Here is a 25,938-nt window from a genome sequence, read left to right on the forward strand (position 1 = left end):
GTTTCTAAACTCTCTCTCTCTCTCTCCCCCCATACTCCAGTTTGGATCTGATGGTGGAGTGCCATAGGTCACGTTCTTGGGCAAGTTCTTCCCAGTTTTGTATGTTAATACCCAGCGTTTTGGGATCACGCTTACAGATGTCCTTGTAGCACAACTGGTGTCTCCCTATTTTTTTGTTGCCTAAAGTTAGTTCGCCGAAGAATATGTCTTTTGGCAATCTGCCATTTTTTCATTCTGATGACATGCCCCAGCCAGCGGAAACGGAGTATGGACATCCTTGGCAGATTGAAGCGACAGAGAGGATAACGATGTTGGTAACCCTGTCCTTCCAGGTAATCCCAAGGATACGTCGTAGGAACCGTAGATGTTCGTGCTTTGCATAGGTAGGTCAAGATTCCTAGGAACCTGGAACATCCAGACCATGTTGACTGAATTCAACGTCGATATCCAAAACTCTGTTGGTGTTCAAAAACTGCAATCATAAACAACGAGCTACATAGACTTTGATGTTCAGTCACACAAAAACAACACAAGATGGAAATTGGAACTTGCCCGTTTTAACCACGACAAAGTGTATCACCAGAAAAACTTAAGTTTGCTGCAGGCGATATTTATTATTTGAAGCAGTTGAAGTCTGGTTACAGACAAAAATTATTCTCTTTTATTTTTCAGTCCTTAAAAGAACATCACAAGACCACAAGATGGGAACTGGAACTTATTTGTTCAGTTACGACATAGCTCAGAAAGAGAAAATGCTTCTGTGGACGCCTATCTATAATTTGTTCTTTTACCATCTTGTGTTGTTTTTTGTGCGACTGAACATCAAAGTCTATGGAGGTCGTTGTTTATGATTGCAGTTTTTAAACACTACATCTTTCACAAGAATTTAGTTTTTAGTCGCGTGCAAGCGACTCTATCGGTCGGTCGGTCGGTCGGTCGGTCGGTCGGTCTGTCCATAACACTTTTGTGCTTAGTCTTTTTAGTTAAGATCAAAGGTCTATTGTTAATAGATGCTGTTCTTAGCTTTTTAAGTTTTTCTTGGCCTTTTGGCCAAGATTTTTTTTCCCCCGCCCTCGACACAAATGAATTATTGTACCATTTTATTGTTATCTTTTTTGTTTTTACACGTCAATAAAAAATGTTTTAAAAATTGGGAGTTAAGTAGGATGTCCCCCAGTATGAAAGGGTGAATGCAGTATTATGGTGAAAGATACTAGCTGGGAGAAACTTTTGATTTTGTTTAGTTCTGGAGTGACAAGGATGACCAACGACCCCCCCTTTTGAGTTGGCAATGTGCCTAAGTTTTTTGTTCAGTGTTGATTTTCAATGTATTTTTAACATGAATAAAAGTGTAGTATCTGTTCTGATACATACACCGCGCGAGGCAGTGCTGTCCTGGCGACACATTCTCGTGCCCGGAACACCCGACGAGCTTGTTGAATAGCGTTCTGTCTGCACCCGCACTTTGTCTGTCTTTCTCTGCTCTTCCCCCTCACGGGGGGATCCGAGCTGATAATTTACGAACTTCCCGCGAGGGAGGGTCGGTATACCACAATCAGCCGGTCACTGGGGTGTGACCGACAGACGTGTTATAGTAAATGTCTTAAAGCGGTCTCATGAAGACATGATGACGGGCCAGTCATTAGGGTCTGAGTAACAAGAAGAAAATCATACCTGAGATATTGGATCTGGGTGTGGCTCCTTTCTTTTCTCAAGATGATCTCTTCACCCTGGTGGCATTCTGGTGGGAATCTTCATCTCCCTGTCCTCAGGGCCGCCTTTCGACTTTAGACATTTATGAAGGCATTCATGGCAGACACAAGAAAAATGACACGCGACACAATTGTAATATACAAAGGTATAACTAACTATTTTATTTTACATTAGAGATACAATATATATTACAAAAAAAAAAAACAATTTACAATTAATTTTTACAATAGGCTTTTCAAAGCTAACTAACCTACCCTAACTAGTGTTGAGGGAGGGGGTGGCCCCCCCCTCATTTACGGAGAGACAGACTATGCGTCCTCACATCATGGTGGTCGTGCAGGAAAGAGACAGAAAGATAGCAAGGGGATTATGGGAAGGGGTTTCTTTGTATCTCTACGCTCATGGACAATTTACCACCCGTCCATGCTGCAGAGTGTGTTAGAAACAGTGGCACAAGGAAATAGTGCCACATCCCTCCCTATGCTATCCGAAATTTATGAGCATTCATAAATTTCAGAAGTCCCTAATTTTCCGTGAATGGTGCGTCAACCGGCCGTCAGCAATCAATGTCTCCATGCTCTACGTTCCATCAGGAACTCAGTGAAGCAAGTTATCTTTTCCACCAGGCTCCTGGTAGGCTGGTATACTGCTTCAAATACCAGAGAGGGTAATCATCCTCGCCCTCCATCGAGGCAATGGCATCACGATTTCAGTTACTGGATTTACACTTTGTTAAGCAACCAGTATAATATTTTTTTAACAAAGCCGGATTTTACGTGAGTTCATCACGCCGACCTATACGTAGTTGACTAAGCCGGATTCTACGTGAGTTTATCACGCTGATCTATACGTATTTGACTAAGCCGGATTCTACGTGAGTTTATCACGCCGACCTATACGTATTTCACTAAGCCGGATTCTACGTGAGTTTATCACGCCGACCTATACGTATTTCACTAAGCCGGATTCTACGTGAGTTTATCACGCCGACCTATACGTATTTGACTAAGCCGGATTCTACGTGAGTTTATCACGCCGACCTATACGTATTTCACTAAGCCGGATTCTACGTGAGTTTATCACGCCGACCTATACGTATTTCACTAAGCCGGATTTTACGTGAGTTTATCACGCCGACCTATACGTATTTCACTAAGCCGGATTTTATGTGAGTCTATCACGCCGACCTATACGTTTTTTTAATTTAGTCTGCATAACATTATTTCCGTAACTGGATTTACGCTCCCTTCAGCAACCAGTATAATGTATTTTAACCAAGTCGGAGTTACGTGACCTCATCACGCCGACCTATATGTATTCCAAGTTATTACTTCAGTTACTGGACTTACGCTCTCTTCAGCAACCAGTATAATGTATTTTAGATAAGTCGGGGTTACGTGACCTCATCACGCCGACCTATATGGATTTTAGTAAAACCTCGGTCTTCAGAGGATCTAATCCAATTAATTCTGTTAGAGCAAGGAGTCTGCCGCCGAGCGACCAATAAAAACTATCCACCACGGAATATTTATTAATTATATAAAGAATTAATTAAGAAGGGCACTCAGCCTTCATGAGTTAGAATACTCAATTAGGGGGAAAAAAATTTCCAAAAATAAACAATTCAGAAACCTGGTATACATTAAATCAATGAAATAGGGTGTTAACAATTTTTTTTTTCCTTAAAAAGAACACATTTTTAAAAAATCATTTCAGAGCACCTCGGTCACAATTAGAATTTGTTTACACAATGCAAACGCATTTTAGTTATTACATTCATAATTAACTTTTTCCCAAATTTCAGGGTACATTTAAAAAGTATGTGTATTTTTTCAAAACTTGATTTACAAAAAATCATTAAAATTTAATTCCAAAATTTCAAAATTATTTCAAGTATTTTGGTTCATCGTTAAAATCAATTTATGTTAGTTAACTTCTTTCCAAAGTAATTCATTTATTATTATAAAAACCAATCTTCTCAAAAGGTCATAAACTTCGAATAGACCCATTTTTCGTAATACAATTCAAAAATTATTCCAAACATTTGGTTCATTATTAAAATTAATCTTCCGAAAAGATCATAGAAAATTCATTTTGAATCAATTTACCCTTCACAACGAGATTCAGAGACATCCCAAAACTTTTTCATTTCGTAATTATTATTTTTAAAATTCAGTGTACATTTAAAGTTATTTAATTGATTCTTAAAAATCATTTCTTCTTATAGGTCATTATCAAGGTCATTTCGAATTCAGAAACATTTCACGTTAATTAACTTTATTTTCCAAAATAATTATTTTATCATTTAAAAGCAATTCTTTTCCTAAACTCACTCACAAGGATTATTTCGAATTAATAAACTCCCGCCACACCTGGGAGTCACATTAGTTAACGACCAGTACTGTATAGTTAACAGCTCGAAAAAATTAAAGTTTCAATTAAAGAGAGATCTTTCTAGACTGAGGAAATCTTTTTTTTTCTTAATAATTAATTCAATTTTACGTATATACTCCTCAGTCAATATTTCAGGGACCCCTATCATACGGTCCAATTTCAAATAAACCTTCAATTAAAGAATTTGCTCGAATAATTCTTCCTTAAAATCATCTAGAGTTCAGGAAAATCTCTTTCGTTAGTCAAACAATATTTCCTTAGAAATTATTAAAAATTCAGAGAATATTCGAAATGTAATAGCGTAATTTTTCTTTAAAAAAAACTATGAACATTTCAGAGAACTCTTAAAAAATTAACGTAATCATGTAACAGTCGGCTTTTCCAAACACTCGAAGATTTCAAAAAAAGTACTTTAAGTGCTGTTTGAATAATTGTCTCAGTTTTTATTTTTAATAAAAACCAATTGAAGACATCATTTAATGTAATTTAACGAAGCATAAATAATTTTGTTATTTAAACTTGGTAGAAAAATTTAAAAAACTCCAAGTTAATTCGTTATTATATGCCCTCCTGCAATCAGCCATGGGGGTTTAGCTATAAAATCATTAAAACACAAGAGTAGAGAGAGAGAATGAGGGGGAAAGAAGGGGATAGAGACAGAGCGATGCCATTACACACCCTACCACCCTCATAACACTATTACGTAATCTCACAAAAAAAACTCTTCGATTTTAAAAGTCACTCTCTCGTCCCCAAAAAAGCTTGCAGAGGGTGAAAGAATGGTAGACAACACGAGAGGTGGTGAAAGAGAGGAAGAGAAACAGAGGCAGGTCGCATTGTTCCACCACCCATCCCTCAACACCCTCACAAACACCATGACGAGGTCATCTTCGCTTATCTTTCCTATGTGCGGTCATTGTTTTAAAAAATGAGTGACAGGTAGACATTAAACATTTCTACGAGTTTAAAAAAAAATAAGAAAATAGAAAAACAATCTTATTTTGAACAATTTTGTAAAATGCATTCTAACACAAAACTTTCATATTATCTAACCCCAATTTTTTTTTTTTACCAGTAACATTTTTTTTTCTTTTTAAACAGACAAAACATCAATAAAAGAAACATTATCAATTCAAAAAAAATGTCCCCTTATGTTTCAGCTTTAATTGTTACCTAACCTGAAAAATAAACACATCAACTGTTCATGGAATAAAATGTAATGTAAAAGTTCTATTTTTTCAAATCTGAATCTAACACTTGCAAAGTCAAAAGAATTTTTTAAAAAGTCCTATATTTTTATAAACCTGAAATAAAGATCAGATAAAAAATGTTAGGTATCCTTTATTTTCTTTCCTTTTTTTTTTTTAAATTTATTTTTCGAGCTTCGTGTTTGAAGGATTTTTTTCTTTTTTTTTTCATGTAATAACAAGATGCATAGATATACACACATATCGATATATATCCGGAGACAGACAGAAAGAGAGAAAGCGTGAGAGAGAAAGAGATATTGCATATTCTAGAGACACTTTTTTCTCATCTCTGTTTTTTTTTTTTTTTGTGTGGGACACATTTCTTACTTTTTTTTCGAAGGGTTACTTTCAATACTCTTTTTTTGTTAAATCGATCTTTTGTAAACTGTTTTTTTTTTTTTTTTTTTGTAGGTGCAAGACAATTTTTTGTTCAGGTTCTGAATTTTCTTTTTTGAGTGCGTTTTTTTTTTTTTTGTGCGCGTGTGTACTGGTCTGCCATTTTTTTTTTAAATTTTGCCAGAAATAATAGTTTTTTCCGTTTTTAAAGACCGTGGACCATTTTTTTTTATTCGATTAGTCTAGTGGTCATTAGTTTTGGTTGTGCCGTGGGTTTAAGAGTCGAAATTATTTCCATGCTGGGAAACAATATGTCTTGGTCATAGTGCATCATTTATACTGCGACACAGATGCGACGAGATCCGTCTGGTAATTAACCAGGGTCAATCCTGCGTCTTAAGGCAACATTTATACCACGATCAGCCGGTCACTGGGGTGTGACCGACAGACGTGTTATAGTAAATGTCTTAAAGCGGTCTCATGAAGACATGATGACGGGCCAGTCATTAGGGTCTGAGTAACAAGAAGAAAATCATACCTGAGATATTGGATCTGGGTGTGGCTCCTTTCTTTTCTCAAGATGATCTCTTCACCCTGGTGGCATTCTGGTGGGAATCTTCATCTCCCTGTCCTCAGGGCCGCCTTTCGACTTTAGACATTTATGAAGGCATTCATGGCAGACACAAGAAAAATGACACGCGACACAATTGTAATATACAAAGGTATAACTAACTATTTTATTTTACATTAGAGATACAATATATATTACAAAAAAAAAACAATTTACAATTAATTTTTACAATAGGCTTTTCAAAGCTAACTAACCTACCCTAACTAGTGTTGAGGGAGGGGGTGGCCCCCCCTCATTTACGGAGAGACAGACTATGCGTCCTCACATCATGGTGGTCGTGCAGGAAAGAGACAGAAAGATAGCAAGGGGATTATGGGAAGGGGTTTCTTTGTATCTCTACGCTCATGGACAATTTACCACCCGTCCATGCTGCAGAGTGTGTTAGAAACAGTGGCACAAGGAAATAGTGCCACATCGGAAACACCTTCTCTCTTCCTTCCACTAACTTCCCATTCCCTCTCTCAGTTCTATCTCCCCTCATGCTGCCTTTTGGCGCCACTTCTTTTTGGCGCCAAAGTCGGCTCCCCACTTTGAATGCCGACTCCACGTCACTCTTTTCAGTGATTTTTTAAAAGAGGGAACCAAAACGGACACCCCCAGCCCGGGGGCCACCAATATGGATACCCTCAGCCAGGGGCCCACCAATATGGATACCCCCAGCCAGGGGGCTACTGCTCCCCAAGAGGACGACTCCCCAACAGGAGGAGAAAAAATAACTGCTGATGGGGCGTACCGCCCGGATATGACAGCATTGGACACTCCCCAGGAGGGGGAAAATTTAACAACAGCTCCGCCTGAGGGCGAATTCCCCCCAAAGGGGATCAAAACCAAAATCGGTCGTAGCATCTCACTCCGACCACAAAAAGGAGGAGGTGCCAGACAAAAAGGACAATAAAGGGGACAGCGCTCGCCAGGAGGGCTGCTCTCCCAAAAGGAGAGCAGATCAAGAAAATGAGGGGGCATACCGCCTGGACCTCACAAACGAGGAAGGGGCAGATGGCCTCAAAGTAAACAAAAAAGATCATGCTCCCCAAGAGGCCGACTCCCCAAAACGGGAAACTGCTCCCGAAAAAGACTCTAACCAAGGAGAATCAGGCCCAAAAGACACTAAAAAGGGAGCCTCCCCCCAAAAAAAAATGCGACACTCCCACAAAAGGACAGACTAAGAAATCTGGGGAAGCAGGAAGCGTCGCCAATAAACAGGCAGGGGCGACCTCCATAAAAGACCAAAAACGGTCTAACCCCACCAAAGACCCCATACCAACACCAACACCACCAAGAGGGTCTGCGTGGGGGAAGACCGTAGAAAAACAACTGTCCCCTCAAGAGTATAGAGACCTGTACCTGACAGATAATACATAGAGGGGGCAGATATAAAACCCATACCAAGTGCCTGGGAGGCGATTGAGGGCAGAGTCCTGTCCTTTGCCATTTCCGATATACCGGAAAACCGCCTCCTGGGGATGAAGAAGGAAGACATGGCAGGGCTCCTCCACAAACTTAACATCCCGGTACTATACCTGTACCAGAGGAGCTTCGCCATGTGGGACATCTTCCTACCCACCAAGGACGATGCGGAGAGACTCTCCCTCCAAGAAATAAAGCATGGGAGAGACAAACTAATACCTGAATACCAGGGCAAGAGAAGGACTCGGGTGCAGGTATTTAATGTGCCAACCCAAATACCTGCGGAAGTGTTAGGATGCCTCTTCAGCCAGTACGGTGAGGTGGAACAGGTGACCCCAGTACGGTCAAAATCTGGGACTCACCTGGGCTGCTACACAATAGCAATGAGGCTGAAGAGGGAGGGTGTTCGAGCGATACCACCGCTGCTGACATACAAAGACGCCAGCATAATGGTAGTGGTGGAGGGCCGTCGTCCACACTGCTGGTTCTGCCAAAAGCAGGGCCACATGGCTAGGAGCTGCTCCGAAAGGGTAACCCCTAATCAAACAACCCAAAAGGTGGTTACAACACATGAGACAGTGCCTGTGCCAAAACAGGTGGCAACAACCCCTGCAACCACAGCACCAACCCCAGCTCCAAGGAAAACCCAAACCACCCAGGAGGCCAAGGGGGAAGAATGGAGCACGGTAGTGAGACAAAAACGGAAGCACATAATCCCTTCTGCCACCGTCCCACCACCAGCCCAAAAATCGAGGCAGCAGCCTCTGCAAATGCAGCAACAACAACAGTCACCGCAGACGATGCTGCAGAAACAGCTGCAGCAACAACTACTGCAGCAGCAAAAGCAGCAAGTGCAGCAGAAGCAGCAGCAGCAGCAACGACACCAACGAGAGCAGCAGCAACAAAAATAGCTGCAGCAACAACTAGAGGAGCAGACACAACCAATGGTCCCCACAGCAATCGAGACGGGGATCAAGCGGAGAAAAGACTGCTCCTCTGAGGATGAATTCCTGGTTCATTCGAAAGAATAAAAAAGAAAAACAAAAGAAGAAAAGAGGAAGAAAAGGTGGCCCTCCCCACTCCCTGTGAACATACATCACCCCTAACAACAAAATCCACTTTCACCCCCAAACCACACACTGCACCAACACTAGACACCGCACCAACACCAGACACCACACCAACACCAGACACCACACCAACACTAGACACCGCACCAACAACAAACATGGCACCAACACCAGAACCCACACTAGACACCACACCAACACCAGACACCGCACCAACACCAGACACCACACCAGCACCAACACCAGGCACCACACAAACACCCGTCCCCATACCAATGCAAACTGAGCCACCAACCCAAAAAGAAAAGGAAAAGAATGAACCGAGGGAGGGGAGAGACTCCTCTGCTTCTCGCAGACCAACCAGATTAAAAGTCCTTGCCCCTGAGGAACTATGTTATGTAGACCCTCTATCTGTGACAACAGGCATTTCCCATCGGCAGAGAAAAAAACTTAAAACCTCTGCTCGATTACAAACAGATAGAGGGGAAAGATGTAAATATCCCCTCAAATTTCCCGGACGCCCCACTCCTAATAACTTTTGTCAGAACTCCCGAGGCCTCCAAGACCAACTTGTGGACAAGGCTGCAGGCCGCTGAAGGGGCGTTTCCGGGAATCGAACTGATGAAAAAAAATGACCCTTCTCTTGACGAACTGTCAAAACAATGCAAGGGAAGGGTCCCAGTGTTGGTGTATCCGTCACTTTACAGGGCCATAAAATTAATTTATCCTTTGGGCGTTGGCGGCATTGTGAGTGAAGGTCAGGATATGAAAAACCTGACCACCTTGAGCATGGCACATAATGTCGGCGTCCTCTCCCCAGCTGACTTCGGAGCTGAGTGTGACACACCCTAAGGTAGGTACCATAGCTTTGAGTTTGGCTAGTTTGAATGCGAGGGGCTTGAGATCATCGGGCCGGGTGGCTCGCCTCCGGCACAACCTCTCATCCCTGGTAATGGATGTGGCTGCGATTCAAGAGACGCATTTCGTTTCCTCTGTGGACTCTCAGGTGCTGGCCCGAGATTTTGAGATTTTCTCAGCATATGGCAGCCCGCGGGGGAAGGGAGTTTCCATGCTGGTTAAACGTACCCTGTCCGTGACGGTCAATGTTGTTCATAAAGATGCGGTGGGCAGGCTGGTTGTGGCCGATGTTGCCGTAAAAGATTCTGTGTTTCGGGTGATCGCGATTCATGTGCCCAGCACTGCTCGTGAGAGGGTCTCATTCTTCAATCAGCTTGACGCGTTTGTAGATTGTTGGAAGCGCTTAGTGCTAATGGGAGATTGGAACGCCATCTTAGACCCCAAGATAGATAAGGTAGGGGGCGATGCTAGAGGGTCGGAGAGGTGTGAGTCCAGCCTGGCTGATCTGATGGCTAGATGTGGTCTGGTCGACAGGTTTCGGGTCGAGCATCCGGGGCGGGAGATGTGGACGTGTACCAATAGTGTTCCCTCCTATCCAAACACCTATTTGGACAGGATGTTAGTTAGGAGAGGCAAAGTAGACTTCCTATTTTGTCCCACGTTCACTTGGCTAGGCCAGACGGACCATAAACTAGTTATGGCCCGGCTGAAGCTAGGAAATAGGCCTAAGTTAGTGGAGTACTGGAAGTTAAACACCTCCCTTCTGGAGATACAAGACTTCCAAGATCAGTTAAGAGAACTAATTAAAAAGGCACTAGTGGGGGCCGTTACCGGGAGTAAGTGGTGGTTAGGTCTCAAAGCCAAAATCAGAAGCTTCTCTGTCAAGTATGCCCAGTGCCTCGCACTAGATAAGGCCAAGACGAAGAAGAAGCTAGAGCAGAAACTAGCCCGGGCTACGGGGAAGGTGATAAGGTTAGTCAGGAACTATCTAAGCAGGACCTTCTACGCGAGACTAGCGAGCATTACAAAGGCCAAGTAGTTAGAGCTAGGCTTAGAAAGATAGGCAACGAAGCAGTCAATTTTGATGCAGACGTGCGCTGTGAGGTTTCTAGACGTGACTCGGACAAATACATTGCGAAAGTCAAACATCCGGATGGACGCACCCTGGAATCAACTCGGGAGATCTGCGAGGGGGTTTGAGAATATTTTGAGGAGCGTTTTACATAGCAGCACGATCTTCCGGTCCTTGAGTTTAGCGACTATTTGGCCGACTCTCCCACCTTGAGGCGACTAGAGCGGCTAGTTGTAAGGGCCGGGTGATGGAGTGGGAGGTCTTTACTGCGCAGAAGCAGGTCAGCTGTGACAGATCGCTGGGACTCGATGGTCTGCCATACGAACTGTACTTGAGGCTGTCGCCCATGTTTCTGCCTCTTCTCACAGATGTGTTCAACCATTGGTTTGCTCAGGGGCAAGTCACCAAGGGCGTGATCACATTGCTGAAGAAAGATGACGGGCATGGTGGGGAAGAGTTAGACGACTACAGGCCCATAACTCTGCTAAACACAGAGTTGAAGATTTTGGCCAAGGTCCTGTCAAATCGGCTGCAGGTTGTTATCAACGAGTTGGTTGAACTGGAACAGAACTACGCTGTGAAGGGGAGATCGATTCAGAACAACTTGCACCTAATCCACACGATCCTAGAGGGGAGAATAGATGATGACACGGAAGCCGCGCTGATCAACTTAGATCAGTCCAAAGCTTTCGATAGGGTCGACCATCGTTTCCTGGCATCTGTCTTAGAGGCCGCCGGTTTTAAACCGGACTTTTGCAAGTGTATCTCCGTAATGTATCAACAGCCCAAAGCTGTCGTGCAAGTCAATGGAAAGCGCTCAAAACTCTTTGTTATCTCTCGGTCGGTTCGTCAGGGTTGTCCGCTGTCGCCCCTGCTTTATGTCCTGGCTTTGGAGCCTCTGCTCTGCAAGCTGAGACATGGGAAGGCAAATTCGGCCCTGCACGGAATGGCTCTGCCTGGCGGCTCAGCTGCCAAGGTACCTGCATTCGCCGATGATGTCAGGGTCTTCGTGTCGGGCTTCAGAGACATTGAGATCGTGTCAGAGGCACTCACACAGAACGAAAGAATCACGGGGGCCAAGATAAACGGCAGCAAGTCGGTAGGACTGCGGTTGGGCGCCTGGAGTGGCAACGCAAACCTCCCAGCGCCCTTCAGCTGGACAGATGGTCTGGTCCGGATCCTCGGCATGTGGTTTGGACCAGGTCTCCAGCTTGACAAGAAGTGGTTGGAGGTACGGCCAAAGATAGAGGCTGCAGTCAATTCGTGGCTTCCTAGGAAACTTTCCTTAAAGGGTAGAGCTGAGGCGTGCACCACTTACGTCTTCCTCTCATCCTTTACCGACTGGTCATACTTCCCCTGCCTGCACAACACCTAAAAGCTCTTGTCGAACTCTTGGTCTCGCTCCTTTGAGACAGAGGAAGGCACTGGGTGAGCAGACAGGTCTGTATTCAACATCCGTGTGAGGGAGGCTTGGGAATACCGGACTTGAAGTGTCATCAAGATGCTGAGAGGCTGGCCTTCCTGAGCCACTATATGCAAGAGGACCAACCCTGGCACCCCGTGGTTATTTCCGCCTTCCCCAACCTCATTCTCGACCCTTCTAGCGAGAGCTGTCGTAGGCCGCGGGGAGAATCTGCCTACATGAAAGAGTGCTGAGCCGTGCTAAAACGACTACCAAGGTCCAGCGACCTTGTGACTGCTACCCGTAGGGAACTCCATAGGGATCTAGTGAAGGGGGCCGCCGACGACCCATTATGCACGTGTTTGGGTTGGCAGCAGAGTGAGATCTGCTCCGCGTGGAGCTGGGCACCAGGTTCGAGTCATCTGAACAATTTGGAGTTCTCTCTGACTTGGCAATTGGCCCGAAATGCACTTCCACTCAACAACATACAATGCAGTTCTGGGTTTTTGGAGTCGCCTGATTGTCCCCATTGTGGGATAACGACCATAGAAACTACTGATAATGCTTTCTTCGATTGCCACGAACTCCACCAGTACTGGTCGTATATCAGCGAAGTGACGGCTCGCATCAATCCTTAGCATCCTCGCCCAATTACTGTATCAAATGTCGTGGACAACGTGAGGCCGCCGTGAGACCAGGAAAGACAAATGATCTACGTTACGATCCTGGCCGTGGCGAGAATGGGGATTTGGACATCGCGTCTGCAAGGTTTCCGGGGGTTGTTGTCTTTTTCTGATTAGGATATGATCGCTTTCTTTAAACACCAACTACGGGTGAAGATCAGATGTGATAGAAAAAGGCTGCATCACGCAGCATTTGACAGAAGATGGATACATGTAGCAAGTCTGTGTGTACGAAAAGGAGCCAAATTTGAATACGTGTTCCCCATCTAGGTGTGGAACGTGTAGTTCCGTAAAGTAAAATTAAACAAGTAGCCTCTCAGCTAGCTGAATGTGTGTTCCATCCCTCCCCGATTAGGAAGCCTCCAAGATCCCCATCCTCTCTTACTTGCAATTTTTGTTTTAACCCCTTCCTCGAAATTTCACCCATCTTGGAGAGAAAGAAATACAAACTAACCCCCATCCCTTACCCACAAAATTTTCTTTTCTCCATTCACCCCCATCTAGAGGGTATCCCCACCTAAAGACTGACCAGCGGAAGCGAAGTTCCTTTTACAAACCTAGTGGAACAGGCAGTCTATCAACTAGATGGGGTTGGGAGAGTCCTACTAATCACCTTTTGTTTTTTCTTCCCCCTGTCTCGACACAAATGAATTATTGTACCATTTTATTGTTATCTTTTTTGTTTTTACACGTCAATAAAAAATGTTTTAAAAACTAGGAGTTAAGTAGGACGTCCCCCAATATGAAAGGGTGAATGCGGTATTATGGTGAAAGAAGATACTAGCTGGGAGAAACTTTTGAGTTGGCCATGTGCCTAAATTTTTTGTTCATCGTTGATTTTGACTGTATTTTTAACATGAATAAAAGATTTAATATCTCAAAGTGTAGTATCTGTTCTCCCAGTTATCTCATTTTTTATTTTTTTCAAAGAGCTCCGCCAGTTGACCCACCACGGGTTAAGTTCAAGGTGTCACTTTTGTCACTTTCGTGATGCACTAACTTTTGTTAATGGGACCGACCCCCTTTTTGGGGAGTCAGGACCCTCTTTGCTCCCCCCAGGACCGACGCAATTGTGTGGTAGTCTGGATCCGAAACTGATCCCTTCTTTGGGAGTTGTCTGTTTCCGGGACCGACAATACTTTCCTTGGTAGATGCGACCTGGTCGGGTTAGCTTTAGTTTGTTGGGTACTTCGTTTCCTCCTCTCCTCTGAGATTCAAATGGTCTATTCTCTCCTCTTTTAATTGCCTGAGCAGCACTCTGACCTGCCAGGCCCAATCTTTGTCTTCCTTCGCTGCTCTCCCAGTTGATTGAGCAGACTGGGCTCTCTTTTTCGCTTCCTTGGGGTTGTTTGCGGGCAGGGTGACGTGGGTAGGTTAGGTGTTTCGTTTCTGCTCCCCTCTCTGGGCAGAGATGTCTATCCCCTCTCTCTCTTAATTGCGACGTGGCACTCTGATCTGCTAGCACCCACTGCGTCTTCCTTTGCTGCTCTCCCCCCTTGCGGGGATCTGAGCTGACTAATCCGACATTAGTGAGGGGAGGTCAATCCACTTTCTCTCTTCTGACCTCACCCACTCTCCCCCCCATTCCCCTGCATTTTCTTTTCTCCCCTGCTACACTTTGGTCAGCGTCAGCGGCCGGTGCAGTTTTTTTCACACGATGCCCAGGAAAAGGCGTATACCACCTCAGATGCGCCACATCGCCCTACTCGAATACTCCCCATCAGAGGGAGCACCTCCCACGAAGGATGAAGAGGAGGAGAAGGCCAGGGTAGGGTCGCAGCCCAGGCAGATCCAGCTACAGGAGGGCAACCAATCCAGCCACTGGCTCCCCAAGAGGGCCACTCCCAGACAGGGGATTCAAGGAAGCGACGGACGAGGAAACGAGGTGCGATTTGGGTGGTACACATCCTGCGACACGCTTACCACCTCAATCCTCATCGGTCGGAGAAAGCACTCCCACCCAGGCTCCCCAAGAGGACAACCCCAAGATGAAAGGGACCAGGAAGGTAGCTGATGAGGGAAAGAGGCACCTTTCCGGGGACTACTCCCAACGAACCCCCCCTCCACCTCAATCCTCGTCGGCCGGAGAAAACCCCACCATTCCTGCTCCCACGAGGACAGCCTCCAGGCAGATGAACAGAGAGAAGTGGGAGACGAAGAGGCTGAAGGCAACAAGCACAGCCCCTGGCACCCCCAGTCTCCCAGCCCCCATCTGGTCAACCAGCACCTACTCCTCATGAGTGCAGCTCCCCAACGCCTGAAGGGGAAGATAATGAAGACAGAGTTGCCCGTAGAACCCAAGCGCTTTTCAGGGACACTTTGGAATCGCTAAAGGCTCTCGGAGGGGGGGAATATAAGGCACCTCCACCGCCCAAAGTTCCCCAAAACACTCCGACACCACCGGAATCCCCGAAAATCATCCCACTGACAATAAAGCCCGGTGGGAGAAATCCCATGACTCAATCTCCGGGCAAAAGGAAGGAAAGGGGCCAGAAGACAGACCAAAACCAGTCTACACCACAGGAGGACTGGCCAGAGTTAGCCCCAAACAAAGGGGCCAAGCAGCAGCAACAGCAGCAGCAACAGCAGAGCAAGCAGCAGAAAGAAAAGGCAGTGGCAGCCGATTCCCTCCCCGGTCCGTCCAACACCAAACAAGACGAGAATACGGCATGGGGCCCTCAGGAGCTGGAGCAGATGACACCTGATGATTATAGGGAACTCTTCAACTCCATTTATAAGGATGTCACAAAGGGAACAACCATCATATCCCTTCCAGGACAGATTGAAAAATTGGACAAGAGAATTCTCTCCCTGATCACCTCCAACCTCGAGACCAGGAGTTTAACAGGTGTCAACAAAGACACCATGGTGGAAATCCTCATTGACTTGAACATTCCGGCAAGTTATATATGCAGGAGGAGTTTCACCATGTGGGAAATTGTGCTCCCCAGAGAGGAGGATGCAAAAAGACTGGGCAGGACCGAATACAGAAGCAGGAACATTCGGCTCCAGCCAGTATACCTTGGCGGGAGGAACACCACTGTCTCAGTACTGAACGTCCCGTGCTACATGACTGGAAAACAAGACGGGGCCATACTGAGTCAGTACGGGAAGGTGGAGGCAGTCACCCCAGCCCGTGGTCGACGCAACGTTTTGACCAGGGACTACAAAGTTCGGACTGTCCTGGGCAAGGACAGTTTCGACAACGTTCCAGCCATGCTCAAGTTTGGAGAGCAGACCATGACGCTGATCGTGGAGGGGAGAAAACCTTACTGCTGGCACTGCCAGTTGAGGGAACACATGGCCAAGGACTGTCCTAAAAGGCAACCAGCCAACCCCCAGGGAAAAGTCCCCACCAAAACACCCGCCAAAACCCCAGCAAAGGTACAAGCCACAGCCCCAGCTGCAGCCCCAGCCACAACCCCAGCCACAGGCAATTTTGACCCAGCAGCAGAAGCGGGTTGAGCAACGGTCACAAGGAAGGGCAGACCTAGCAAAAACCTGCCCAAACCAATAACGACCAAAACCCAACCTGAAATCACCCCGATGAACACTCAGACGCCCTCTTCCTCAAACAAGAGGAAGCTCCAAGACTCTGAAGAAGAGATCATGTCAGAGGGTCTAGAGACAGCCATAGACACAGAAGACACAACAACAGCAGCAGCAGTCAGCAAGAGAACGACGAAGAGGAGGAAAAGCAGGAGATCCAAGGGAGACACCCTCACCCACAAAGACAATATCTAACCAGCCGAGGCTGAACCCCCCAAATCCCACTCCCCCAAACAACCAGAACAATTTCCTCCCTCCCTCCCCGAACCCCCAAGAACACTACCACGCAAACCATCCCCAGAAAGGTCGACCAACGACCCCAAAATTCAACAACCCCAACACCAAACACCCCAACACCCGAATCTCCCTCTCCTACTCCTCCTGCACCCACTCCTCATCCAGACAAGGAAAAAAACCACCCCACCAATCCACACGGAATGGACTAAAAGACTTCCCTTCCTTCCAGGAGGAAGGATATGTGAAACGGGCCCTCTGCAGGCAACACCAGAGCTGAAAGGCCAACAGAAGGTCCATTACAACCAACTAAGGAACTTTACCTATGTCGGTGGGGACAATATCACCGATCCCACCAACTTCAAAGACGCTCCCTTGTTGACCACATTTGTTAGGGTCAACAAGGATTCCAGGACAGAGGCTCTCTGGGCCATGATAGATGCCGTGAAGGAAGCAGCTGGTGGACATGGAGCAAGCATCCTTCACTGAACAATTTATTTTAAAAATGTGAGGGCAGAGTCCCTGTTTACATCCACCCCTCATTTTGCAGGGCACTCAAACTAACCTTTTCCCTGGACATGGGAGGTGTGGCCAAGAATGGATCACCCTCAGCTGAATTACTGACCGGAAGCCTTGGACAAGCCTACCACGTCCTCACCCCCGAGGATTTCAGGCCCGTGTGTGACACTGAATAAGGTAGGTGACCATGGCTTTAAACTTGGCTACTTATAATGTGAGGGGCCTCAGATGTCGAAGCAACGCCGATTGTCGTCGATGTTGCTGTTAATAGCAGTGTGTTTCGGATTGTCACAATTTATGCACCTAATTCCGCTGTGGAGAGTGTTTCTTTCTTTCGACGGGTGGAGGGCTTTATAGATGATCCAGATAGGGTAGTCTTAATGGGTGACTGGAATGCCATACTTGATCCCAAGATAGATAAGGTCGGGGGGACTAGCGGGTCGGTGTGGTGTGACAGCAGTCTGTCTGACCTGATGGCTTCATCCGACCTGGTCGATAGATTTTGCATGGATCACCCGGGGGTGGGAGATGTGGACGTGGCATCCTAATACACCTTCCCATCCAAGTATTTACTTGGATCGGATGTTAGTTAGAAGAGGCGATGTATATTTCCTATCTTGCCCCACGTTCCACTTATTAGGACACTCGGACCATAAACTAGTTATGGCCCATCTGAACTTGAGCTCTCGGATACTGGAAGTTCAACAGCACCTTGTTGGAGCTGGAGGACTACCGGTTGAAGGTTACAGAGATAATCCAACGGGCATTAATGGGGGCAGTTACCGGGAGTAAGTGGTGGGTTAGTCTCAAGGCTAAGATTAGATGCTTCTCGGTCCAGTACAGCCAATGCCTCGCGCTACATAAGGCTAAGGCCAAGAAGTGTGTAGAGAATAGGCTGACCCGGGCGGTGGAGGGGGACCCCTTAGAGATAGCACTAGCTAAACAAGACATCAACTGCTTGGCTAGCGAGCAGTGTGAAGGTCATATAGTTAGGGCTAGGCTAATGAAAGTCTCGAACGAGGCTGTTAATGTAGGCACTGTTGAGCATAAGGCTGCTCTAAGGCATGGCTCGGACGGGTACATTTGAAAAGTAAACGACCTGGAAGGGCACGCCCTCATGTCGACGTGGGAGATTTGCGAGGGGTTTCAAAAGCATCTATCGGAGCCCTTCACCCAACTACTCAGACTCAGGGTCGAAGAGTTTGGCAGCTATTTGGCCGACTCGCTCCGCCTCATAGCGGCTCGAGCGGCTAGCTATGATGGTCTTGTCACGGAATATGAGATCATTACTGCGTTGAAGCAGGTCGGCTGCAACATGTCCCCAGGGCTTGATGGTCTACCCTACGAATTCTACTTGAGGCTGTCGCCCATGTTGGTCCCTATTCTGAAGGATATGTTCAACCATTGGTTTGTTCAGGGCTCCATCCCTGGGCTGGTGACCAACAGAGTGATCACATTGCTGAGAAAAGGTCAATGGGATGGTGAAGAGGAAGATTTAGACGATTTCAGACCCTTGACTCTGCTAAACACAGCGTTAAAGATTTTGGCCAAGGTTCTTGCGAATCGGTTGCAGGTTTTCATCACTGACTTGATCGGACCAGACCAGAGCTATGCTGTGGGGGAGATCGATTCAGGACAATCTTCATCTGATACGCACGATCATAGAGGGACAGAAGACGATGCTGAGGCCGTGCTGATCAGTTTGGATCAGTCCAAGGCTTTCGATAGGGTGGACCATCGGTTCCTGGAATCTGTGCTGGAGGCCACTGGATTTAATCCAGACTTCCGCAAGTGGATCTCTGTACTGTATGACAGGCCGACGGTTGCGGTGCAGATCAACGGTAAGCTGTCGGAATCTTTCGCCGTCTCCTGGTCGGTGCGACAGGGTTATCCGCTGTCACCTCTCTTGTATGCCCTGGCGTTGGAACCCCTCCTTTGCAAGTTAAGGGACGAGGTGACTACACCAGTCCTGCATGGGATAGCTCTCCCTGGAGGCACACGAGTCAGAGTTTCCACGCTCGCCGATGACGTCATCATGTTCGTGTCTTGCACCACGGATATTCAAGCGGTCACCAAGATGCTTGCTCGATATGAAGAAGTTACGGGGGCCGTCTTCAATCGCAGTAAGTCAGTGGGTCTGCAGTTGGGTGCCTGGACCGGAGTAAATTCGCTTCCGGGCATTTCAGTTGGACCGACGGCCCGGTCCGGATCCTCAGTGTGTGGTTCGGACCAGGTCTCTAGCTGAAGAAAAACTAGTTGGAAGTAGAGACCAAGGTCCAATCCTCTGTCAAGACTTTGGTGCGAAGGAAATTGTCTTTGAAGGGTCGGGTGGAGGCATGTGCTACATATGTCTTTCCGCTCATCCATTACCGTCTGTCTGTACTTCCCCTCTCTACAAAACAACAAACCAGCTTACAGGAGCATCTCGACACACTCTTGTGGAATGAAGGTAAGCATTATGTTTGCAGAGAGGCCTGTGTTCGAAATCCGAGCGAGGGAGGCTTGGGACTGCCCGATCTCCTGTGTCACAAGCATGCAGAAAGGTTGGACTTCCTGAACTGTTTCTCTTCCAAATTAAAATACTTTTTATTTTCCAATGAATTGAACTTTTTTCACATGCACGCACACACATTTTAATAAAATAAAAAAATTTTTTTACACACACACACACACACACACACACACACACACACACACACACACACACACACACACACACACACACACACACACACAGAAATTGTAAATATATTTTTTTTTGCAAAAAACGCTGGGGTTTTCATTAGTTAGTTTAGAGTCCACAGAGTGAATGAGGTATTATGGTAAATGTTGCCAGTCAAGAGTAAAGTCGCCAAGGACTCCATTTTCACTTTAGTAACAAAGACCCTGCAACACTCCCCATCCCACTTCTTGTTTAGCCTTGTGCCTAAGTTTGTTTACAAATGTTAATTTTTTGCTTTTATTTTTTTAATTTCTCATTATTTAATTGTAAAATTTTTTCGTTATGGAAATAAACTATATAAACAAGATCAAAGTGTAGTATCTGTTCCGACAGATACTGCTAGCAAAGACCATATGTGGGGGCAATCCCACATATAAGACCTTGGTCAATGTAGGGTCAACCCTTCATACCAATTGTCACTATCCAGCTCCCCTACTCCCCGGGGAGTTGGTCCCCATTTCCCCTTCACTCCTCACATTAAAAATCGGCCTTGTGCCTAATTTGCTCAGGAGCAAATAAATACCCTTTTCTTGGCCTTTTGGCCAAGATCAAAGTGTAGTATCTATTCCGGCAGATACTGCAAGCAAAGACAATATTAATATATATATGGCAGTGAGGGCGAAAAGACATTTCACTTTTCTATAAAATGTCACATAAAAATCATTGCAAAAAGTGAATTTTGTACAAAAAAAAAATGTTAAACAATCATTGTTTCACAATGAACGAACACTATCCTTTTTCACATAGACACTTTCACGTTCTTGCTGGATGCTAGTCTTTACATTCAAACTTCGTTTGTGAGAGTAGGAAAACACCGATTGTCCGTCCATTTTTTTAACAATGTCTTTTCCGATTTTGAAGAGGTTATGCACATTGACGTCTTCGTTGGCATTGATTCCTGTGATTATATTTTCTAATGATTCATCAGTTGAAAACGGTGTAACACTGTTTAGTTTGTCTGCAACCTTTCTGAGGTCCATCTCATCTCTTTTCAACTGAGAGGCAGAAAACTCCTTAGGTTTTTCATTTGTTATGTAAGTTCTTGTAGTAAGGTCTTGCATGGCAAGGTTGTAAAGAGATGACACAGTAGATGACATAGCCCAAACATTTCTCTGGCGCTCCGACATTCCACCTTGCCTTTTGAGTGAGCGCATTGATGTTTGTTCGATCACAAGATCTGAGCAAAGACCAGCCCAGTATTAGCTGCTGTGTTGGATTACATGAAACTCAGATTGGAACTTCTGATGCACCAGAGGATTGTCATCTTTCAATGCATTCATCTCTGGAGATACAGACTTGCTGACTTCAAATAATTCAGATCGCCAGTGTCCGCGAATATTAGCAGGCAAGCTGAGACAGCATTTAGATGCATCTCCCAAGATCCCATTCTATCAGCTGAAACAAGTGCCCTAACTATACTTAGCATGTGCTGATAATTAATCTATAGCTTGCTGATTTTGGCGGCCCTTTACAGTTCATCCTTTTTCTCAGTTAAAGTGTTGTGAACTATGTTTAGGCAATCTAATTCCATTAATGAATCTAAATCACACCCCTCAGTCCCCATCAAAATGTACAATCGCTCAAGTTCTCCCACTTGGTCCTGAAAACCAGGATCATTCTCCAATATCTTGGCAACAATCTGACGTGTGAGACACTGATCCACCCTCTTGACATATCTAAAGCCTTTGATAGGGTATGGCATAAAGGTTTACTTCATAAGATCGCTAGCTATGGTATAGCTGGAAAAGTCTTCTCAATTATTAAATCATTTCTTTCTGATAGGTTCATAAGAGTAGTAGTTGAGGGGCAAAAATCAGAAGCTCACAGTATTAATGCCGGTGTCCCTCAGGGATCCATCCTGGGCCCAACTCTTTTCCTGATCTACATTAATGATCTTCCAAATCATATCCTTACATCATTTGTAGACATTTATGCTGACGACACTACCATTTATGGTAGCACATCTATGACAGTAAACGACCAAGTTCTCTCCAATTCTCTCTCCTCTGATCTTGAGCACGTAGTACAATGGGGAAAGGAGTGGCTGGTTACTTTTAATGCATCTAAAACCAAGCTTCTCTCCTTACATCATCAACATTCTAATTCACATTTGTCATCAATTGAAATGAATGGCTCTCGTCTTCAGGAGGCCTCAAGTTTTGACAAGCTTCTGGGCTTGACCATTACTCCTGATCTTAAATGGAACACGTATATCAAATCTGTTGCCAAGGCCGCTGGAAAAATGGTGGGATCTTTCTATCGATCCAGTAGATATCTCACTGCTGATGCTATTCTCTACCTATATAAGAGCCAGGTACGTCCAAGGATGGAATACTGTTGCCACATCTGGGCAGGAGCTGCTAGAAAGGACTTGTCCTGCCTTGATAGAGTTCAAAATAGACTTCGTAGCCTCGTAGGAGATGTCCTTTTCTCCTCCTTGCAACCTCTATCTCACAGAAGAGATGTTGCGAGTTTGTCTCTGATGTATCGTTATTTTCATGGAAAGTGTTCAACTGAGCTTCAATCTATGGTCCCCCCTCGCCAAACTTTCACAAGAAACACTCGTCTAGCTGTAAACACTATCAATAATTTCCCCCACTCTTTATCTGTGCCTAAACCTAAACGTAGATTCCATGAACAAAGCTTCTTTCTTAGAACTGCACGCCTGTGGAATTGTCTTCCGTTTTCCTGCTTTCCGGCTGACTACAATATGGTTGTGTTCAAGTCTAAAGTAAATAAGTTCTTGATGAGCCGTTCCATATAAGTTATCAAATTTACCAAATTTTCATTACTAATGATTACTATATTGACCAATTTCTACTGTACACTCTTTAACCCTTATCCTTGAGTGGCCTCTGGGCCTTGATAATGTGGTGACGCCTTTGTAAAAAAAAAAAAAAAAAAGAAAAAAAGGTAGCCACGGAATGCTCGTTGCACTGCCTGTACGACAGCATTGTCGCTATATACTATCTCCATAATCTCCTTGAGTCCAGTGCCATCCATCAACGTCCCAATGGCATCCAAAACATTCATGAAGGTATGGAAGGTGCCAAGCAACAGTATCACATCCCTAATTGGACTATCATCTGTAACAGCGTTCATGATTTCAGACGCCTTTCAACATAGCGGTTGATCAAAAGTTATGATAGTCGGCATATTGTGTTTTGACGATAGACTGCATAGATAATCTAGGGTGGACAGGATACATGCTTTATCTCCGGGGTTCATGTGTATCATTGGAAGAAATTGTACTGAAGATTTTCATGCCTTGCCAACTGGGCGTATTTTTGTGGAAGCGAAAAGACATTTCCCTAAAAATGTCCATATTGCGATCACAGATATCAGATGTGTATGGGACCGACATAAATTCTAAACAACGATTGACATGCTTTGAAAAGCGATAATCTTTAATATCGATTTTTGTCATTTCATTTTGAGAAGTTTCAAGTCGAATATTTTTTGTCGTGGTATACTATAAATGACTTGCTTCCTGGATTTACTACCACGCAAATATTCTCCAATTTTAGTGACAAGGTCTGATATTGTTAGCTGTTCTTCATCATTTTCCTCTACGAACTCACAAACACGCCCGAATGCCTCATCCTTATCGCTATCCTTTGATCTTCCACTTTTTCGTCGTTTAATGGATTCAGCTGACGTGAATTATCTTGGGATATTCCGCATTGTATGGAAGTTGACGCTACATGACTTGTGGTAAACACAATCTGCTGCGTGAAGATTCCCACCAAAATATTCGATCCGGCTTTGAACAGCAGTGGCCCACTCATCCCTTCTGGTTTTGCAATGTACCAATATAGTTTGAACAAATGCATCTGTCTTCACATAGAAAATCCTTTTGTCACTTTTTCGTTTTAGGTCTTTTTTCATAGTAAAAGTTCCACAGAATAAACAATGTATTCTACTGTCATATGGTCTCAGAGAAACACGAGCACTCCTTTTCATTGGTCGCAGAGAATCAACCTTGCTGGAGGCAATAGTAATTTCTTTTTGTTGATGTGGTTTATCCGACATGTTTTGTGAACTCAAGTTCCTGCTTCAACCTGGACTTTCATGCCTCTTTCGATACTTGCATGATTAATGCCTTCAGCATCCTTTTCTCGAATCACCCCGGCCGATTCACTGTTAAAATCTTTCCTTCACACAAAGGACAGATTTCTCCGCTGGCTGAATTCATGTTTTACTCTGAAAATATATGCATACAGTATATAAGTATAAGCCTGTATGTGAACCGGGTTGAGTGCAACAATACAGGATGGGTAAAAAAATCAACCATTTCATGTGAAAGAACGACCCTGAAAACATGGATAAAAATGCAAGATTTATTGGTTTATCATAAAAATTGGCAGAGTTAGTGCTTTAAAACGTAATGGAAAATGACTCGTAAGTCGAAAATATTGAACCTCAAAATTTCAACTTTCCCATGTTCAACTTTTAGTATGATATATAGTAGACCCAACTTGACACAAAACTGCAAAAAAATAAAATATTGCAATTTTTTTGGGGTTGTGATATTTTTAGCGTTAAATTGACTGGTCTATGAAGTATTCTTGAAGGTTTGCCATGGGAATTTTGATAACTCAAACTATTTTCATTTGATAAAGGTCGAAAATATTAACCTTAGTTATTGTTATCGAAGAGCATCAAATCTTACATCAAATTTGGAAAAAAAATCCTAAGTTGAAATTTTGTGAAAATTTCAATCATGACCGAACTTTTATAGTCGACGTCATAGTAAAGTAAGATTAATTATCGACCGTGTAGTGAGTCTATGATGGACTCAATCGAAGTTATGACAAAATGTGTGACTTTTACTTTTTTCCTGACATTATCCTTTGACCTATATAAACAATTTTAAATCAGTTCTAAGTTTGATCAAGTTTGGTGACGATTGGTCAAGCGATGTGGACGACAGGCTTAAGATAAACAATATCAATCAAAAACATAACCTTCGTTTTGTTGGAGTTATTCTTTTAACTTTGTATTCAAGAAATTTTGTTTTGTAATTCTTACTTGTTCGTTTTTGGAGTAATAAAATTTTATTCAGTATGAAATTGTTATTTAATTGAAAATATTTTGCACTTGTCAATTAAAACCTCACCTAAAATTGTCATTAGGATAAGAGTCACACTTTTGCAGATATATTCGGTTCTACTCATTGTGGAGACTTGACTCGAATTGTAGCTGATAAAGTCCCGAATTTGACCTTGAATTAAAAAAAATCTTTTGACGGAATTGAAACTTCCGCTTATTCACAATTTCATGTATATGTCTGATTCTCTCTCATAATAGTTACCTTCAATCTGATCAAATAAATTATTAAGTTATCTATGGTATAAATCCAAAAATATTTCATACAATACGAAGAAGTAAAGTTCAGATAAGGTATTGGTCTATTCTTACGTTGCTGATTTGGTTCTGTTTTTTTATTATAATTTGGGAAACTGTTTTCAGTGTGAAATTGTGATTTAATTGTAGACTTTTGTATAAATAAATAAAAATCTAAATCAAACTTGTATTTAACTTTAGGTTTCGCGGATGTGAGACGGGGGGAAGAAAAATGGCAGTGGTAAAATATGGCTTAGGATGTCGAGTTAGGGAAGAAAAAGGTAAATGTGAAAAAAGATAGTGTTCATTCATTGTGAAACAATAATTATTTAACATTTTTTTTTGTACAAAATTCACTTTTTGCAATGATTTTTATGTGACATTTTATAGAAAAGTGAAATGTCTTTTCGCTCTCACTGCCATATATATTTGTCTAATATTCGAGAAATATTTTACAATGGTTTTCAAAAATGCTTACCACAAGACACATTTTGACTTCGTATTAAAATATTGACCGGTGATGTCCCTCCTGAAACTCGAAAAAACAAAATATGATTATAAAAAATTGAAAACTTACTCAACCCTCCAAATATGAATATTCATTAAAAAAATATTTTATATATTAGTATAATTTTTTTACACAAGCATTTTTCGCTAAATATGTGCACACATGTTTCAGCTACGACTTTATTTGAAATCCAGCTCCCCTCGAGCACAGTAAATGCATTGAAAGCATAAATGGATTCAATTCT

The 25,938-nt window shown here is 43.9% G+C and overlaps 1 protein-coding gene and 1 pseudogene across 6 annotated transcripts in view; one reads left to right on the top strand and one right to left on the bottom strand.

The window, feature by feature from the left end:
* LOC145293051 (uncharacterized) overlaps positions 1-25,938 on the bottom strand; it is a 194,114-nt gene that overhangs the window by 4,110 nt on the left and 164,066 nt on the right. For 5 of the 6 annotated variants that reach the window (XM_080139389.1, XM_080139371.1, XM_080139380.1 and 2 more), the window contains one exon: positions 25,665-25,721. In XM_080139389.1, coding sequence (XP_079995515.1) covers positions 25,665-25,721 — 57 coding nt within the window. The remainder of the gene's footprint in view (positions 1-25,664; positions 25,722-25,938) is intronic. The other variant, XM_080139400.1, reaches the window with a different exon arrangement.
* Positions 20,362-20,530, top strand: LOC145243495 (U2 spliceosomal RNA; annotated as a pseudogene).

Source organism: Euprymna scolopes, chromosome 2 (genome assembly GCF_053919585.1).
Source record: "Euprymna scolopes isolate OS-2025 chromosome 2, ASM5391958v1, whole genome shotgun sequence".
NCBI lineage: Eukaryota > Metazoa > Mollusca > Cephalopoda > Sepiida > Sepiolidae > Euprymna > Euprymna scolopes.